This window comes from Balaenoptera physalus, assembly GCF_965194825.1.
Source record: "Balaenoptera physalus genome assembly, chromosome: 1".
In the NCBI taxonomy this organism is placed as follows: Eukaryota; Metazoa; Chordata; class Mammalia; order Artiodactyla; family Balaenopteridae; genus Balaenoptera; species Balaenoptera physalus.
The window spans coordinates 47,634,581-47,654,713 of NC_138882.1; the positions used below are offsets into that span (position 1 = coordinate 47,634,581).

Below are 20,133 nucleotides of genomic sequence, written 5' to 3' on the forward strand. Positions count from 1 at the left end.
AGCTGTATCCCTTAGCACAGGGCCTGGTCAAGAGGAGGTGATCAATACATGTTTACTGAACGAATAAATGAATAGCATTAGATGGTCAAAAAATACTTCCATGACTTTATATGTATTATGGAAAAAAACCATGGCAACATTCCAAAGGAATTTAAAAACTCTACTAAATTACGTTCTTTTAAGATAATAAGTCTTGACTGAGAGCTTGTAATGCAGAGAAGAGGCAGACTTACTTCCTGATCACCGTCTTAGACTCTGATGAACTTTGGCCTCCAACTTCTTCACAGTTTGGGCTTGTCAGGTTTCCATACCTTTATAGATAAAAACAAACAAACAAATAGACAAACAGAAAATGCAGTCAGTAGTGTTGGAGGGCAACTCTTTTCCATTTCAAGCACAAGACAACAGTTATACTTTTCAGGAGTATTTAAGGAAAGTAATATCTGTGAAATAACATCAAAAATGATACTGTATTATTGATATTTATTTAATGGGTAAACATATATATGTGTGTGTGTGTATATGTGTGCGTGTGTACGTATAAATATACAGTCTACAAGGAAAGTGATTAGACAATGAATCACACTACTTAAAACTTTCTCTTAATATTTAACATTTCTTTGGATTTTTTTCGATGAAATTACTCTTTTCCTCTTAGCAGCAGAATCAGGCGTTATGTGATGCACAGGTGGGAGATTCCTCATGAACTCTGGAGCATTGACCCCTCTGTGTAGCTACGGAAGGAAGATGTGGCTTTGCTTGCACAACCTTCACGCCTGTGCCACACATGGGCACAAGATGACGACTCCGTGCTCTGCTTATGAGTCTGGTCTCCTTGAGGATAGGTCCTACTGGAGGAGGGTGATGGAAATAATTCCGAACCCTCAAGTAAAGGCTGAGATAGAGACAAGGACTGAAGAACAGAACCCTTGTGTCTCAGCAACCAAGAGAACAGCAGTGTGTACACCGAGGCCAGGCTGATCTAGGTTTCCCCAGCCACTGGGGAAGGGGGACACAGGGGAACAATGGTTTAGAAAGCAATAGGTGCCTATTTGTCTCATTACAAACTCAAAACTTATTAAAACATTGATCAGTCCCTGATTACACTGTTAGATGTCCTTCTAACTCCATAGGTAAGCAAGTCTATTTCATACAAATATATCATGTTTTATTTGGTTCAGAATGTTCATTTAGTAAATTCACTTTAGATTCCTAAGGAGGAGCCTTTATATGAACGTATAATGCCTAGACTATTTGTGCAGTTTCTCTTCCCATCAGTGGAGAATTCAGAGATTCCTTGGAGTTTCACAAGCTGGTAATCTGTCCCAAAGTTTTGATAATAGAAATTCTATAACTGGTGGGGTTTACATTTTTAAAGAGAACACTTCTGTCTTCTACTAATAGGATTAAGGGACCCAGTACCCTTATGGTCCCTTGTTCCTAGGATTTACAAGTCCTTTTAAAAATAAAAGCCCACCATCTGGTTTGACAGAATGCCAGTCCATCTGGTCTCCCCGTCGCCCCATCCCGGCAGGTTCTAGTTTACGCCCGGAGGCATCAGCCCCCACCCCCATCCACCTGCTCCTTCTCAAGCTCATCAGCCTTATGGACCTCTTGGCCTCCCAGAGATATTTTCCACTGGCCTCCGCCCTCCCTGTTGCCCTTCATTCTGTCCTGCACCTGCTATTCAGAGGCTTCCAGGGCTACCCTTTGCTTTCCCTGAGACAAGAACTCAGTCAGATTAAGATTTATGCAGCCCCATGTGAGCAAGGCAGGGCTGGGAAATGAGATTCCTAGTAAATAAATAGAGTGGGATTTCTTGGCTCTCTCTTTGGCCACCGTCAGAGCGGACCCTGTCCTCATGTTCCCTCACAACAGACTCTGGTTTATTTAAGTAGGAAAGATGGGGTAAGTACAGTGAGGAGGGAGGCCACCGTGCCTGCCACCCATCTGACTTGAGTGATACCTAAACTCCCGCCTGCCAGCCCTCAGTGACTACATGTGGGATTTAATCTTCGTTTTGGTCACATTCTGTGTTCCTTCATTAACTCTCTGGTTATCCTGGAAATACGGCATCTTTTATCTTCCAGCTGGAACCTCTGAGAGGTCGAAATAAAAGCGAAGAAACTTTACAAGGGAAAGATACACATTTTATTGCTCCTGATATTTTTCTCTCCAGAGATGTTCATACTAAAAATCCCCTGATCTTCCTATTCCTCATCTTTACTTTTGCTTCTCATACTCTGCTGCTCTTTCTCTGCATTGTTCAGGCTCAGAGCTGAGACGCCGGCTGGGGTGACATGAACACCCATCACAGTTCTGCTCCCAGAATGTGATGCCACAGGTGCAGTCAGACGGTGTCACAAAGGACTAAGTAACTTACACTGGTGAGTGAGCAAAGTTCTCTCTCCTTAATGAACCCGGTACCGTCTGCCCAGAAGACCACATGGATACTTCTCCCAGCCAGCAGAGTACTATGAGTAGAGGCTCATAGTCAGGACCAGCATGACTGGTTGGTAATAACTTGGAGACCAATGAGAAGCATCAGTAACAAGGCACGTGTGTGTTGGCGCACACGGTCCAGACACGCAGGCTCAAAGGCTGCAGCATCCTTAACTCTTTCTTCTCTGCCCGATCCACCAGGAAAATCTTTTGGCTCTGCCTTTATGACATATCCTGAATCCCGGCACTTCTCGTCACTCTGCCTTGGCTCACACTGCCACCATCTCTGGCTGGATCAATGCCACAGGCGCTTAACGCCTCTCCTGGCATGTCTGCCTCAAGCCACGGCGATGCTGTTCATGCCGCTGCTCAGCTCAAAACCCTCCCCCGGCTCCCACTCTTCACTCTGAGGAAAGGCCAACATCTTACCCATCTCCTGAGGCCCTACGTGCCCTGCCCCTGATATCTCTGACCACGTCTCCTACACTCACTCACTCTGCCTCAGCCTCACTGGCTTCCTTGCTGCTTCCCCCCCCCCCACACACACACACACACACGCACGCACGCCAGGCATCCTCCTGCCTCAGAATCTCTGCACCCGCTGCCACCGCCTCCCACGCCCACACCGCTGGTGCACTCCCTGGGCTCCTGCAGGTCTTTGCTCCGATGTCACTTGATCAGTGAGGCCTTCCCTGACCATCCTATGGAAACCAACACTAACACCACTGTTTTATTCTCCTCCACAGCCTTTAACACATTCTAGTGTACTGTGCAATTCATACAGCTACTGCCCATTGGAACATAAACCCCATGAGAGCAGGACTTCTGTCTCTTTTGCTCATTACTCTTTAGAGCTTAAAGCAAGGCCTGGCACCCAACAGGCATGTTGATGGTTATTTGTTGGGAGCAAATGAGTGGTCTAGTGGGGTTCCCTAAGCAGACATGGAAAGGAACTTCCCAACGACTAGGTTCCTATTTGTCTCTATAAAGGCATTATCTGGCTTTTTGCTTATACAAGTGTCTTAACCTGTCTGTGCCTTCATTTCTAATGGTCTAGGAGCATAAAAAAGCTTTAGGATAGCTGTGATCGTTACAAAAATCTAAAATTAAAATGCGAAAGGAATTTTTAAGATCTTAAAGCTGAGACCTTGAAGGTGTAAGCAGTATAAAAATACAAAAAAAAATGTATATACAGTTTTACAAAGGAGACCTTTAGAAGCAAGATAAAATTAAAAAGCCTATAACCCTCTGGAATTTAATGGACTGGGCAGGGGACGATTATTTGCCCCTGCACTTTTCTTATCATTAAGGAGAATTAAAGCCTTACAGAAAAGAAACTAGACCAGCACTGGAATCAAGAACTCTAACGTTCAAGCTAGGTCGTTTGAGAGTTAAGAGTTAGTTTTATGAGATTAAGAGTGTTTCTTTGATGTTTCCTGGACCTTCTCATAGCTTCCCATCAAAAACCAAAGTCAAGTTCAATTCATTACTCCAGGGGAGTAAATAAAGGGTGTGTATGTGTGTGTGTGTGTTTAATTAATGAGTAGCTACAGACAAACCTGTCAACAACGTCACCTCCAATTTCTGCAAAACCTCCCTAGGATTTAAGATCAAAGCTCGAACCTCTTAAGAAGGCTTACCAAACTGCCCTTCTTTAAATGGCAATTCACAAAACTTAAAATACAAATTGTCAGAATGACTTCTGACATGGTTTTCTCTGTATCACAAGGCAAAAGAAAGATTCACAAATGTCTCCTAAAGTACAGCCTTGCGCAATTTTTACTGCAGCCTAAAATTTACTAGAAAAAGAAAAAAAAAAACCTCAATATAATGTTTAACTGGTTGCTAATATTTAAACAGGAAACAGTTATTTCCAGGGGGGATGGATGTATTGTTTGGAGCCTATCCGGGCAGATAAAACGTTTAATATGTGTTTGAAGGGAGGACCAGGGATACTTGTGGTTCAAAGAAATCTTAAGATAAAGTTATCCCCAGGGACAGTACTTCTGGTGGTGGGTGGGTGGGTGGGGGGGGGGAGCCTTTCTAACCTTTACTCTCTAACAGAAAAGTCTCAGCAACATCAGACCAGGATGGGGATAATCCTGAAGAACCTTTCAGGCTCCACTTGATTATGGCAAGTGATCCCATGATAACAGCAGTTAATAATTATTGAGAGCTCACTATATACCAGACACTGTGCTAAGCACCTTATATGGATTGTTTCATTTAATTCTCACAATAATCCTATACGATGGTATTATTATTCTTCCTATTTAATGCAAGAGAAACTGAGGCCCAGACAGCTTAAGTACTTTGCCCTCAAAGACACAGCTAGTAAGTAAAGGAGGGATTTGAACCTTGACAGTCAGGCTCTAGAGTCCAGTCTCCGAGTCAACACCCGATCACACAAACCATAGTTATTTTGTTTATTTATTTTATGTCTCCTTCCACCAAATGATAAGTTCTTTGAGGTTAGAAACCTTGGGCTTTTCACTTACTCGGTCATTCATTCTTTCATTCATTTAGTCCTCATTCAATGAGTATTTATTAAAGCCTATTTTCAGGTGCTATTCTGGGCACTGAAGATACAGCAGTGAACTAACCAAAGCCCCTGTTTTCATGGAGCACCATGTAGTGGGGGGAGAGAAGCAATAAACTAGTAATTAGTTAATATATACTAGTCAGATGGTGAAAAGTGCAATGGAGAAAAATAAAGTAGCCGAGGGCACTCAGACATGATTGGAGGGCCTGAGGTAGCTGCTTCACATGAGTGTCCAGGAAAGGCCTGACGTGAATGTGACAATGAACTAAAATCCTCCAGAAGGCGAGGGAATGGACCACACAGATCTCTAGGAGGAGAGCCTTCCAAGCGGAGGGGAGAGTCGGGGCAAAGGCCTTGGGGCAGTGGCAGGACGGCGTGCTTGAGAAACGTCAAGAAGACCGGTGAGGAAGGAGCAGAACAGATGAAGCGGAGACAGAGAAGGAGGTGAGCATGGAGGTGGTGGGGGCAGATCACGAGGGCCTGGCCGGCCATGGTCAGGGCTTTGCTTTCACCCTTTTACCTCGCTTACTGCTATATGCCCTGCGCCTGGAGTAGAGCCTGCGCTTAGCCGACACTCACTAAACCTTTGCCAAATGAATTCATTAATGCCTTCTACGATCACGAATAATTGAGGATGGGGAGGGGAGGGAAGGGAAGAAGCTACTTATTGGGGATGATGAAAGAACAGAGAGGAGGAAGTCAAGGCAAGAGAGACCTCACATGAAGCTGCTGACTCAAGGACCTCTGGGAGCCTTTGCTTTTCTAATCAACCCCAGCCTGTGAACATCTGAAGCATTTTTTCTTTAACTGACCCACAAGAACACAGGTCAGGTATGAGGAAAATGTTCAGAAGCTGACCTTGACTCAGAAGAATGACACAGTGAAATAGCCTGCAGATGTCGGGAACACCAAGTGAGGCCTTGATTAAGACTGCAGACCGTACACCACAGAGCAGCCAGGGGCTTGTTTTTAATCGCTCCGAATAATATCCTCCACGGCAGGCACCTCTCCACCCAAGTGTGACCCGACAACTGGGTCACGGCCACCAAGCCTACCTTGGAAAGGTCCCGCTACCACCATGGAGCCAGTTATTCAAGGAGAAGACAAAGGTCAGAGACAACAGGCAAAAACTCCTTGTTCTCTTGCAAGAAAGGAAGGGGTCGACGATGCTGAACAGAGAACCAGGCGGTGTGCTTTCACTCACGAGGTCTGGTTCTCTAGGCAAAGTTCTCCCATGATTAGAAAAAAGCCAGAAAACCCAGAAGGAGCCTCAGTCCTGCCCTCCAGGCCTTTGCTGTGAAGGGCCCTCCGCCTTCCTTGCCCTTCAATTCGTCACATTATCTCCATATTATTGATGATGGTAGCAGGAATATTAATGTTCCCTTAACTATCTCCCTGATAGTTAAGGGAACATTAACAGCCAAAGTGCCTAGTATTTCTGTTCCACTTGATGGTTTTAAAACACTATAAAATTTCCCTTGACAATACTATCTTCACCTCCAGCCCCAACCTACAACTGTCTGAAAAGGGAGACCAAGAAAAGGACAAAGACTTTTCAGTCACTATTCAGCCAGGGAAAGAAAATGAAAAGGTGTCTCTTGCTATAACTTGTTTCTCATTCCCATTTAAAGTTTTTTCTCAAGTCTGATGGCCTTCATGCCCTTGCTGTCAGGTTTCTTCTATTTTCCACTCCAGGTCCTTGTCACCCATCTCTCTTCTCTGGCCCGTTTACTGTCCCCAAGAGCTTGGTGGCTCATCGGTGCCTCCTTCTTCCACCCGTAATTGGTAACAATTCTAAACCATCAGCTGCGAATCTGTCTTGTTAGCGTGCTACAGCCACTGCAGATACAACAAAGGTCGGAAGGTCGACGGAAGAAACAGGTTACAACTGGGGGCAGGGAGCAGGCAGCACCTGGACAACCACAGAATCTGTCTACAAGTTGGGATTTTCCTTAGGCTTAAGATGAATTAATACATTATTAACAAGTCAGTGCGAGCCTGTGGCTCAGTTTTCCCCAACCACAAAAAGGTGCTCTTGCAGAGCTCTTCAAGAATAATCTGACATCCCTGGTGGCGCAGTGGTTAAGAATCCGCCTGCCAACGCAGGGGACACGGGTTCGATCCCTGGTCCAGGAAGATCCCACATGCCGCAGAGCAACTAAGTCCGTGCGCCACAACTACTGAGCCCACGTGCCACAACTACTGAAGCCCATGCACCTAGAGCCTGTGCTCCGCAACAGGAACTACCGCATTAAGGCCGCGCACCGCAACAAAGAGTAGCCCCAGCTCAACTCAACTAGAGAAAGCCTGCGTGCAGCAACAAAGACCCAGTGCAGCCAAAAAATTTAAAAAAAAAAGAATCTTAAGAAAAATGCTACGTAAAATCAAACACAATGACAATGAATTTAGTATCATGGTATCCCATCAGTTTGGAGAATACTTTTCTCTCCTGTGCTCACAAAACTCAATATAACATCCATTTATCTAAATTGGTACTTGCTGGCAACTTCAGTAGAGACCAAAGGCAAAAGAATTATGTTTCCCAGGACTAGGAGCCTGAAGTCATTCTCCAGGGCTAAGTTCACTCCAAAAAAGGTTAAAAAAAGAAATGTCAAATAAGAGAAAAGTGATTAAAAAAATAAATAAATAAAATTAACTCAAAAACAGCCAGTCCCCTTTTCCTTTTAAAGTTTCAGAGATATACCTCTTTTTTAAAACAAACCATTGCATTTACTTTAATGAAATTAATGAATTTACTTTTCAGAGCCATACTCATAATATACTAGGAGCAGTGCCCTCCTCTGACTCCTAATGGCCACCGACACAGTCCTGTCACTCATGCTAGGGAACCTTTGCCTGGAGAGTCACAACCTAGAGTCCCTGGATGAACTTAGGGGAGTTTGGGAATCCCTAAGCCGTAAGCCAAATTTGGTGATGTGTTTTTTTTTTGCTAGAGAGGGTCCATAGTTTTTAGCAGATTCTTAAAGGGGTTTGTGATCAACCCCTCCCACCAACTGCTAGAAAATGGTCAAAACCACAGCTTTAGGTTACCAAAGGTGAATTGAAAACTTTCCGATAATCACTCAGAATGTATGTACCTTGTCTTTCAGTTTTTTTTGCCAGTTTTGCTTTGTAGTTTCCAAACATAAGCACATTTTTTAAAAATCTGCTGGGCAATTTGGTATTCTTTTCTAAAAAAGAAAGATAACTGCATGCGTTGCCTCCCTTTGCCAAGTGAAATTTTTTGTTCAAAAAAGAGCTACTTGAGAGAAACATTTTTCTCTCATTTCCAGAAAAGAAAGCTAGCCTGGTGAAGCTCTGAGGCTCAGTCCTTTATTATTATTAAAACCTTTTAGTGTTTATTCTAACAGAACCATCACTACCATCCAGATTCTGCTGTCCAGCCACATGTTCCCATGGAGAATCCCCACTGCGATGCTGGGTGAGAGTCGGGTCCTTTTGACAAAAATAAAGATTTACCAAAGACAAGCAACCCAGCAGGGAAGAGAACTTATTTCCGTTTTCCCTCGTGTGATTACAGTTGGATGTAATTCTATATCAGTACCAAATTAAACTTTTCTGGCTAACCCAAAGCAAAGCCACAGGTACAGGGAAGAAAGAGGAACAATGCTTGTAGGTAGTGGCTAAGCCCTGTCCTTTGTTTCAGGCCATGCTTCCAGAGCTGAGTGTGTGGGCCACGCTGAACAGGGCATGAGGGCCTGAACAGAACAAGGTGAAGGTGAGCAAACACTTGACCTTCAACTTCACTAAGCCCACAAGCACTAGATTTTTAGAGTCAGTCTCTCTGACAAGAATTCCTTGTTTCCTATCAAATTATGAACAACTTCCCTTGTTCCCTAACAAGACCAAAAGTTTTGTTGATGTTATATTCGTTTTCTATCGCTGCTGCATCAAATTACCACAAACAAATTACACAAAATTACTATTTTATAGTTGTGTAGGTCAGAAGTCCAACACAAGTCTCATAGGGCTAAAATCAGCCGCTCCCCATCGCTTGCATTACTGCCTGAGCTCCGCCTCTTGTAAGATCAGTGGCGGCATTAGACTCTCATAGGAGCGTGAACCCTACCGTGAACCGCGCACGCGAGGGATCTAGATTGCACGTTCCTTATGAGAATCTAATGCCTGATGATCTGAGGTGGACCTTCGGGTGTCACTGTCTCCCATCACCTCCAGATGGGACCATCTAATTGCAGGAAAACAAGCTCAGGGCTCCCACTGATGCTGCATTATGGTGAGTTGTATAATTATTTCATTATATATTACAATGTAATCGTAATAGAAATAAAGTGTACAAGAAATGTAATGCGTTTGAATCATCCTGAAACCATCCCCTGCCCACCACCCCCCCAACCCCGGTCCGTGGAAAAACTGTCTTCCACGAAACTGGTTCCTGGTGCCAAAAAGGTTAGGGACCGCTGCTATAGGAGATAAACCATTTAATTGCCTTTTCTAGCTTCTAGAGGCTGCCTGCAGTCCTTGGCTCAGGGTCCCCTTCCTCTGTCTTCAAAGCCAGCAACATAGTATTTCTCTGATCATGTTTCCATCCTCACATCTTTTTCTCTGACTCTCTCTTTTGCCTCCACCTTTCTCTTTTAAGGACCCTTGTGATTACATTGGTCCTAACTGAATAATCCAAGTTAACTTCCTTATTTAAAAGGTCAGCTGATTAGCAACCTTAATTCTGCTTGGCCATGTAACCCAATATATTCATAGGTTCCAGGGATTAAGACTGGACATCTTTGGGGTGGGGGACATTATTCTGCCTGCCACAGTTGGGAGTGTAAATTATTATAAATGTTGTATCTTCTATAGTTTAATGAAATAAACCCTCTTTCTCCCCCTGATAAAGCATGAGCCAGCAAGAGCATGGGACCCTTCACAAAGAATGTGCCCTACAAAAGTTTTCAACGTTCTTTTCGATGTTAGAAGCATTTCGATACCCAAAGCTTCTCATAGCCCTTGTTATAATCCTCTTTTCTATCAGCAATACTTTCATCTTCCTAATAGCCACAGGAAATAAGATCTGAGTTCAATTTACCTTTAAGCAATCTGTCTTTTTTTTTAAACCTATAACATATATACAAACTGAGGGTTTTCTTGCCTATGTGGTCATCAACACTCAAACCTGGACAAAATCTATTCAAACTCATCTGCTATAACAAAAACCTTAAGAAATGGCCTTCATGTTTTTAATAAATTCTCACCCTCGTCAGGATATCCAGTATGTCTGTATTTAAAGCTAAAAAAGGAAACAAAGCAATGTTAGGATTTCCTGAAAGCTTTCCCACTCTATGAATGGGATGAGCATCCTGGGATCAAGTGACCAATAAATCTCAACTTTTTCATGCACGGTGGGACAAAAGATTCAATGGATGAATCAACCACTCTGTTTGTTTCCACTTGATTTTGTTGAGAGTTATGGAGGGAAGTTACTAAAATAAATGAAGAGAATGGCATGGTATTGAAAAACTTTCCTACGTAAGTGATAGAAGTTAGACATACATCACTCTAAGAAGAGACAAAAGTGTAGAAAAATTGTAATATGAGTTTAATAGTAGCATTTAATATAAGTGTTACTGTTATAAGAGACAAGCACCTGGAGGTGACTTACGGTCGTCACTAGTGTAAGATGCTGTGAGGCCCTCTAAGTAGGTTAGACTCCAATATCTGCTCCCTAAAGTGCTCTCTGCTCATAACCCCCTCTCTTTGGACCTGGAAGAACAAAGGGAAGATAGTAGAAACCCTGCTCCTACCAAAAGAGAAGGGAGTTAGTGAATCCAATGAGCACTGCATGCCAGCATGAATCTAGGAATATTTGGCAAGTGCCTAGTCTAATTACAGAACTAATTTTTTTTAAAGCTTAATTATTTTTAAGTGAGGTTTCACAAAAAGTAATTTGGAACATTTTTGTGTGCAATTCAAAAATGTTTACCCAGCTTCTTATGCCAAGGAAGCATTTAAGAGCTGAATGGATTTGTGTTACGAGCTTTTAAAAGGAGGTTCACTACAACCATCTCACAGTTCCCGGGGCGGGGCGGGGGGTGGGGTGGTTTCTTTAAAGTATACATTCAATCGAGAAACTGATAAGATAAGCCACAGACAGGGAGAAAATATTTGCAAAAGGCATAACTGATAAAGAACTGTTATCCAAAATGTACAAAAACTCTTAAAACTCAACAATAAGAAAATGAACAACTTGATTAAAAAATGGGCAAAAGACGACTTCCAGTTTCCAGTCTAGCACGTAAGGAGCTTAGAAGTCACCACTTCATCCTAACAACACGTAAAAAGCTGAACAAACTGAAAAATCAACAACTCTTCTTAGATCCATCAGAGAAGTGAGGTGACAAGGCAAACCCGTGCCCACTAAAAGTGAAGAGACAGTCAGACAGATACAGAAAACCACAACATAGCAGAGCAGAAATCTCCATGGGAAACAAATTCTGAACTGTAATTGATGAATTGCTGCAGACTTAGTGTGGACAAGTCTGAGGGATAAAAACTCCAGGGGGACCCAGTCGTAGACACAGCACCACACTTCTATGAGTTTTACCTCCAGGAACTTGACCAGGTTATCATAGTTAATATGGGGGAAAAACCTCCTCATGCTTCCAGCAAGGGAAGGGGAGAAGGAACCATTCTGAAATACACTCGAGCACTCTGTTCTTCTTAACAACACCTGCCCTCAGGACAAAAAATTATACCAGAGTCTAACCTGCTGGGGCTTTGTCAGAGCTTCACCTACCGTGGGTAAGGAAAATACCTAACTCTAGTCTTCTCTAGCCTTCCACGTGGGGGAAAGGAAATACCCGTCTCCAGGCCCTTCTAGCCACCCTTTCCCTAAGGGAGGAAATAAAAACAACAGAGAAGCACTGGTGAAGTTCCCAGTCCGGGGGCACAGGCTCACCAGAAGACTAAAAGCTAATCACAGGACTACAGGATGCCTTCCTGTCCCCCACCCCCATACATTACAACTACATTACTGAATGCCATTTCCTTCCACCTGGTACATCATATCCACCTTTTATTCAAAAATTACAAGGCATGCTAAAAGGCAAAAAAGCACATTTTGAAGAGACCGAACAAACATCAGAACAAGAGTCAGATATAACAGGAATGGTAGAATTATCAGACCAGAAATTTATAAAAACCATGATTAACACGTTAAGAAATTTAATCGGAAACGTAGACAACATATAAGAACAGATGGATAATATAAGCAAAGAGATGAACATTCTACAGAAGAATCAAAAAGAAATGTTAGAGATCAAAAACACTGTAACAGAAATGAAGAATGCCTTTTAGGGGCTCATTAATAGGTTGGGCATGGCTGAAGAAAGAATCTCTGAGCTTGAGGATAAGAAAAGAGTTCTAAAACTGAAAAGCAAGCAAACAAACAAATAAGCCAAAAAAAAAAAAAAAAAAAAAACAGAAAAGAAAAAACCAGAACAGCATACCAAGTACCATGGGACAACTACAAAAGGCATAACATATGTGTAATGGGAATACTAGAAGGAGAAGAAAGAGAATGGAATAGAAGCAATATTTGAAGGAATAATGACTGAGAACTTCCCCCAAATTAACATCAGACACAAAACACAGATCCAGGAAGCTCAAAGAACACCAAGCAGGATAAATGACAAAAACACTACATATTCAAACTTCAGAAAATCAAAGATAAATAAAAAATCTTGAAAGAAGCCAGAGCAAAAAACAAACCTTCACTTTAACTAAAAAGGAGCAAAGATAAGAATTATATATGCCATCTCCTCAGAAAGCAAGAAAAGAAATATTTAAAGTGTTGAGAGGAAAAAAAATACCAGCCTAGAATTCTTTACTCTGCAAAATTACTCTTTAAAAGTGAAAGAGAAAGAAAGACTTTCTCAACCAAAAACTGAGGGCATTTGTTGCCAGTAGGTCTGCCTTGCAAGAAATGTGAAAAGAAATTCTTCAAGGAGTAGGAAAGTGATATAGGTCAGAAATTCATATCTACATAAAACTCACACAAGAAGAAATAGACAATCAGAATAGACCTGCATTATTAAAGAAATTTAATCAATAATCAATAACCTTCCAAAACAGAAAGCACCATATCCAGATGGGGTTCACTGATGAATTCTTCCAAACATTTAATAAAGAAACTTTACCAATTCTCTACAATCTCTTTCAGAAGACAGGATCAGAGGGACTGCTACATAACTCATTCTATGAGGCCAACTTTACCCTAATACCAAAACCAGGCAAAGACATTATAAGAAAAGAAAACTATGGACCAAGATCTCTCATGAACACAGATGCAACAATCCTTAAAATATTAGCAAACTGAATCAAACAAGGCACAACCAAGAGGGATTTATTCCAAGTATGCAAAGCTGGTTCAACATTTGAAAATCAGTTAATGTAATCCACCACATCAACAGGCTAAAGAAGAAAAATTACATGATCATATCAGTAGATGAGAAACAGCATATGACAAAATCCAACATCCATTCATGATAAAACTCTCAGCAGACTAGGAATAGTAAGAAATTTCCTCGACTTGATAAATAACATCTACATAAATATAGCTAACATCATACTTAACACTGAGAAATGCAAAGCTTTCCCACTAAGCAAGGATGTCCCCTCTCACACTGCTTTTAAACATTGCACAGGAAGTCTTTGCTGATGCAAAGAGAAAAGAAAAGGAAATAAAAGGTATATATCAATAGACTGGGAAGGAAGAGATAACAGATGACATGATTGTCTATATAGAAAATCCAAAAGAATCAACCAAAAGCTTTTGGAACTAGTATGCAAGATTGCAGAATACAAGGTTAACATGCAAAAGTCCATCACTTTCCTATATACCAGCAATAAACATGTGGAATTTGAAATTAAAAACATATTACCCTTCATTTGCAGCAACACGGATCGACCTAGAGATTATCATACTGAGTGAAGTAAGTCAGACAGAGAAAGACAAATATCATATGATATCACTTATATGTGGAATCTAAAAAAAAAAAAAAAAAGGCTACAAATGAACTTATTTACAAAACAGAAATAGAGTTACAGATGTAGAAAATAAACTTATGGGGGCTTCCCCGGTGGCGCAGTGGTTGAGAATCTGCCTGCCAGTGCAGGGGACACGGGTTCGAGTCCTGGTCTGGGAGGATCCCACATGCCGCGGAGCAACTGGGCCTGTGAGCCACAATTACTGAGCCTGCGCGTCTGGAGCCTGTGCTCCGCAACAAGAGAGGCCGCAATAGTGAGAGGCCCGCGCACCATTATGAAGAGCGGCCCCCGCTTGCCGCAACTAGAGAAAGCCCTCACACAGAAACGAAGATCCAACACAGCCATAAATAAATAAATAAATAAAATTAAAAAGAAAAAAAACAAAAAACAAAAAAACACAAAAAAAACCCCACATGTTGAAAAAAAGAAAAAAAAAAGAAAAGAAACTTATGGTTACGGGGGGGTGGGGGAGGGATAAATTGGAAGACTGGGATTGACACATACACACTACTATATATATAAAATAGATAACTAATTAGGACCTACTGTATAGCATAGGGAAATCTACTCAATACTCTGTAATGGCCTATATGGGAAACGAATCTAAAAAAGAGTGGATATATGTATATGTATAACTGACTCACTTTGCTGCACACCTGAAACTAACACAACACTGTAAATCAACTATACCCCAATAAAAATTTTTTTAAAAAAATATTACTCTTTACATCAGCACTCTCCCCACCAAATTAAAATACTTAGGTATAAATCTAGAATATATATATATATATATATATATGTATATATATACACAAGATCTATATAAGGAAAACTACAAAACTCTGATGAAAGATATCAAAGAAGAACTAAATAAAGGGAGAGAGACTCCATGTTCACGGATAGGAAGACTCAATACTGTCAAGTCAGTTCTTCCCAACTCGATCTATAGATTCAATGCAATCACAATCAAAATCCCAGCAAGTTATTCTGTGGATTTTGACAAACTGATTCTAAAGTATATACGGAGAGGCAAAAGAACCAGAATAGCCAAAAATCCAAAACACTGACAATACCGAATGCTCACAAGCATGTGGAGCAACAGGAACTCTCGTTCACTGCTAGTGGGAAAACAAAATGGTACAGCCACTTAGGAAGAAAGTTTAACAATTTCTTACAAAACTAAACATACTTTTCCCGTATGATCCAAAATTCTTGCTCCTTGGTATTTACCCAAAAGAGCTGAAAATTTATGTCTACACAAAAACCTGCACATGGATGTTTACAGCACCTTTATTCATAACTGCCAAAACTTGGACATAACCAAGATGTTCTTCAGTAGCTGAGTGGGTCAATAAACTATGGTCCATTCAGACAATGGAATGTTATTCAGCACTAAAAAGAAATGAGCTATCAAGCTTTGAAAAAACATGAAGGACCCTTAATTGCATGTTACTAAGTGAAAGAAGCCATTCTGAAAAGGCTACATACTGTATGATTCCAACAATAAAACATTCTGGAAAAGGCAAAACTATAGAGACAGTAAAAGTATCAGTGATTGACAGGGACTGGGGTAGGGTAGGGAGGGATGCAGAGGCAGAGCACAGAGGATTTTTAGTGAAGCAAAACTATTCTGTATGATACTATGATGATGGACACATGTCATTATACATTTGTCCAAACCCATAGAATGTACAACACCAAGAGTGAATCCTAACGTAAACTATGGACTTTGGGTGATAATAATGTGTCAGTGATTATAATAAGTACTATTCTGGTGGGGGAATGTTGATAGTGGGGGCATGATTGGGTGCAGGAGTTATATGGGAAGTCTCTGTACTTTCCACTTAATTTTGTTGTGAACCTAAAACTTCTCTAAAAAATAGTCTATTTTTTTATTGAAGTATAGTTGATTTACAATGTTATGCCAATCTCTGCTGTACAGCAAAGTGATTCAGTTTTACACATACATACATTCTTTTTTTAATATTCTTTTCCATTATGGTTTATCCCAGGAGATTGGATATATTTCCCTGTGCTATACAGTAGGACCTTGTCATTTATCCATTCTAAATGTAATAGTTTGCATCTACCAACTCCAAATTCCCAGTCCATCCCTCTCCCTCCCCGCCCCCAGAAACCACAAGTCTGATCTCTATGTCTGTGAGTCTGTTTCTGTTTTGTAGACAGGTTCATTTGTGCCATATTTTAGATTCCACATATAAGTGATATCATACGGCATTTGTCTTTCTCTTTCTGACTTACTTCACTTAGTATGATAATCTCTAGCATCCATGTTGCTGCAAATGGCATTATTTCATTCTTTTTTATGGCTGAGTAGTATTCCATTGTATATATGTACCACAATTTTTTTTTTTATCCATTCATCTGTTGGACATTTAGGTTGTTTTCATGTTTTAGCTATTGTGAATAGTGCTGCTATGAACATAGGGGTGCATGTATCTTTTTGAATTATAGTTTTGTCAGGGTATATGCCCAGGAGTGGGATTGCCTGATCATATGGTAATTCTGAAAACAGTCTATTTTTTTTAAAACACACATTGAGCCCTCACTGCCTTGACAGTAACGGTATGAGTCTATAGATTTATTTGTCTCTCCCACTAAATGTAGGCAGAGGCTGGGTAATGTTCACTGTTGTATCTTCCAATGCATCTGCTCATAATAGGCATGAATAACAGTGATTATTTATTTGTTAGACAAATAGTTCCTAAGCATCTACTGCCAGATACCGTTCCTCTCTAAGGGTACGGCAGTGAAATAAACAGACATGGTCTCTGCATAGGGGCAGCTATCAGGAAATAAGATAAACAAGAAAGGTACTTTCAGGGATTTTCCTAGTGGTCCAGTGGTTAAGAATCCGTCTTGCAATACAGAGGACGTTGGTTCGAGCCCTGATCAGGGAGCTAAGATCCCACATGCTGTGGGGCAACTAAGCCCACGTGCCACAACTAGAGAGAAGCCAGTGCACTGCAACTACAGAGAAGCCCACATGCTGCTATGAAGATCCCTTGTGCCGCAACTAAGACCCGACACAGCCAGTAAATAAATAAATAAAAATATATTTTTAAAAATTTTCTATTAAAAAAAATAAGAAAGGTACTTTCAAATAGTGATAAGTGCCACGAAGAAAGGAAAACAAGGTAATGATAATCTCTTAAGCACTTAATATTTGCCAGCCACTATACTAAGAATTTTATATTATCAAGCTTAACCCTCATAATAGCCCTATAACTTAGGGTTATTTTTCACTCATTTTATAGATAAGGAAATGAAGCTAGTAAGATAAAGCAACCTGCCCAATGCCGCAGAGCAAGTAAGAAGTGCAAAACCGAAATCAAATTCATCTTCTGACGCCCAAGCCCATGCTCTAAACCATCACTATACCTCAGGCATAAATCTCATGACTAAAAGAAAGACAGGAAAACTGCTTTTCCCATAAAATATCTTCAGACTCTGAAAGGAAGGGGAAGCATATTCGGCACTTATGACAAAATCTATGGAAATAAATAAAATGTTTTCAAGTTTTATATTTGATTGCTTTCTCTATGCTGTGAAGGAACTGGCTTCACTGGCAAGGGCAGCTCCATTCTTGCTGGTTATTGGTGGTGCATCAGCTTTTGCACATGAAGCTGTTACTACTCCAGGTGTCATAAAATATGGATTTAAGATTACTATCCCCATAGTGGTAATATATCTGCATAAATCCTCCCAGGCTTCTTCACTTGCTATCTCCCTACCCTCCAAGAAGAGTTCTCTTTGGGAAGTAGTACACTCAGGTCAGGGGATTTGGTCTGAGTACATCAAACAAACAGAAACACTCCAGACACATGGACCCAGCAGGGACCTTGATGGCCCGTGACCTATCTAACCATCTAATATCACTGGCCAACATCCAGTTTTGTTTTGATAATATCCTCCTCCCCCACACAATCCTCTCTTATTGTCTCTGTCATAGAACCTAGCTCTTACCTCCCAAGGATTGTATCGATTTTAGTTACACACATTTGTTTGTATACTTATTTAATGTTACTCTCAGCCATTAAGCATGAAGAGGGCAGGAGTCATGACCTGTCTGTTTACCATTATATGCACAGCACCTTGCACAATACATGGTAGATATTAAACACCTGGTAAATATCATTTCAATGGATGGATGAATAGGAGCACTGATGTTCAAATGACTTGCTCACTACTGTGTGAAGGGAGTATTCCTCAGGAAATCCAGTTTCCAAGGAAAATCAATTGAGGTAATAGAGAAAAGGATAGCTGAGTGGGATACCCAAATCATTGCTTTCTTTAAAAATAACACTAACATGGGGACTTCTCTGGTGGTGTAGTGGTTAAGAATCCACCTGCCAATGCAGGGGACACGGGTTCAAGCCCTGGTCCAGGAAGATCCCATATGCCACAGAGCAACTAAGCCCGTGCGCCACAACTACTGAGCCTGCGCTCTAGAGCCCGCGAGCCACAACTACTGAGCCCGTGTGCCACAACTACCGAAGCCCGCATGCCTAGAGCCCATGCTCTCTTTAATTAATTAACTTTTTAAAAAACGTAACATTTTTAAATGACTTTTTAAAGAATATTTATTTATTTGGCTGCGCCGGGTCTCAGCTGCAGCACGTGGGATCTTCATTGTGGAATGCGGGATGTTTAGTTGCCGCATACGAACTCTTAGCTGCATGTGGAATCTAGTTCCCTGACCAGGGATCGAACCCGGGCCCCCTGCATTGGGAGCGCGGAGTCTTAGCCATTGGACCACCAGGGAAGTCCCTTAAATGACACTTTAAATGACATGGGAGGTGATTTGGTGTGCTTGAAAAGAGCTTCCAAGTCGGAAAGAGATAGGTTTTAATTCCAACTCTGCCTCTTACTGACTGAATGCTTCTGAGCCTCAATTTTCTTATCTGTAAACATGCAGGTAATGATAAATGAACTAAATAAGATAAAAGTCTGTGAAAATGCATGGCAGTCAAACATGGGAATAAGAAATAAGTTCAAAGACCCACTGAATCAGTCTCCTCCCTACGACCTAAAGCAAGCAAATTCAAGTCAGATTGGTCTTAAAAGCATAGTGTTTATGGGATGGCTTCAACCTTTATTCTCTAAAAGTCCTCCACTGGGAGAATTCACTCAAAATGAAGGGGCAATTCAGATTATTACTCAGTCCTTTCCAAACTGTGACCTGAGTGCCATTAGCGGCTTAGCAGAAGTTTCTAGAAATTTAGTTCACCCCATTACGTTTGTCCTTGGCAGTTCTGCTCATTCCTGATACCAGAGAAAGAGAGACTGACCAAGAAAGAGCCCAAAAGTAGCTTACGTGACAGCTATCTGAAGAAAAATCTAGATATTTGTATAGACACTTCATGGTTCTCAGTGAGGTTCACTAGCTGAAGTAGGTTTCTCCCTACATTTGAGGTTGGGTATTTTCAGTGGTATCCAATTTCCTCACTTTTTTTTTTTTTAATGGTATGGTGGGAAGAATATATTTTTAAGTGAAATGTATGTTTAAAGTTAGAAAAAATAAAATCTCAAAGCCCCAACACAGCTAAACCACAACTCAAACTTTCTCTTAGGTTAAAAGGAAGCCAATGAGCCCTAGAATTAACTCTGAGCCACAGTGAGAAGCACAGAAAACAGGATTTCTTGTTCACTGCTGATCACCCCCAAGTAAGGGATAAAGCAAACACAAGGAATTAGCCATATATGACTTCAAACCACTGTCCACTGGTCATCACAAAGGCTCATATTAGTAAAATGAAAAGAACTATTAAAAATATTTTTAAATCACAGAAAGCAAACAGCTCCATATGAGAAAAGCCACACGATTGGAAGACTTAAGAAAAATCAAAGCTTGATTTCAAATATACTTTTCTCTGGAGGGAAATAAATGCCACAGCATCTGCCTTCAATTCATTCATGACTGGTTAGGATTAGCACATCCCGTAATAACTTCTTGGTGTTAATTTCACAAAGGATAAGTAATCTACTATTAAGAATCCAAGAGAAATCATTTTAAAGATCACATCAGAACACCAGAGACCCAAAAACAAGTCTATCACAATTTACTAAAAATAAAATAGAGTATCTAGCTTATTTTCAGAAAAGGC

At 41.0% G+C, this 20,133-nt stretch overlaps 1 protein-coding gene across 5 annotated transcripts in view; it reads right to left on the reverse strand.

The window, feature by feature from the left end:
- RGL1 (ral guanine nucleotide dissociation stimulator like 1) overlaps positions 1-20,133 on the reverse strand; it is a 281,027-nt gene that overhangs the window by 71,542 nt on the left and 189,352 nt on the right. For all 5 annotated transcript variants that reach the window (XM_082472912.1, XM_082472911.1, XM_082472913.1 and 2 more), the window contains one exon: positions 234-311. In XM_082472912.1, the coding sequence (XP_082329038.1) occupies positions 234-311 (78 nt within the window). The remainder of the gene's footprint in view (positions 1-233; positions 312-20,133) is intronic.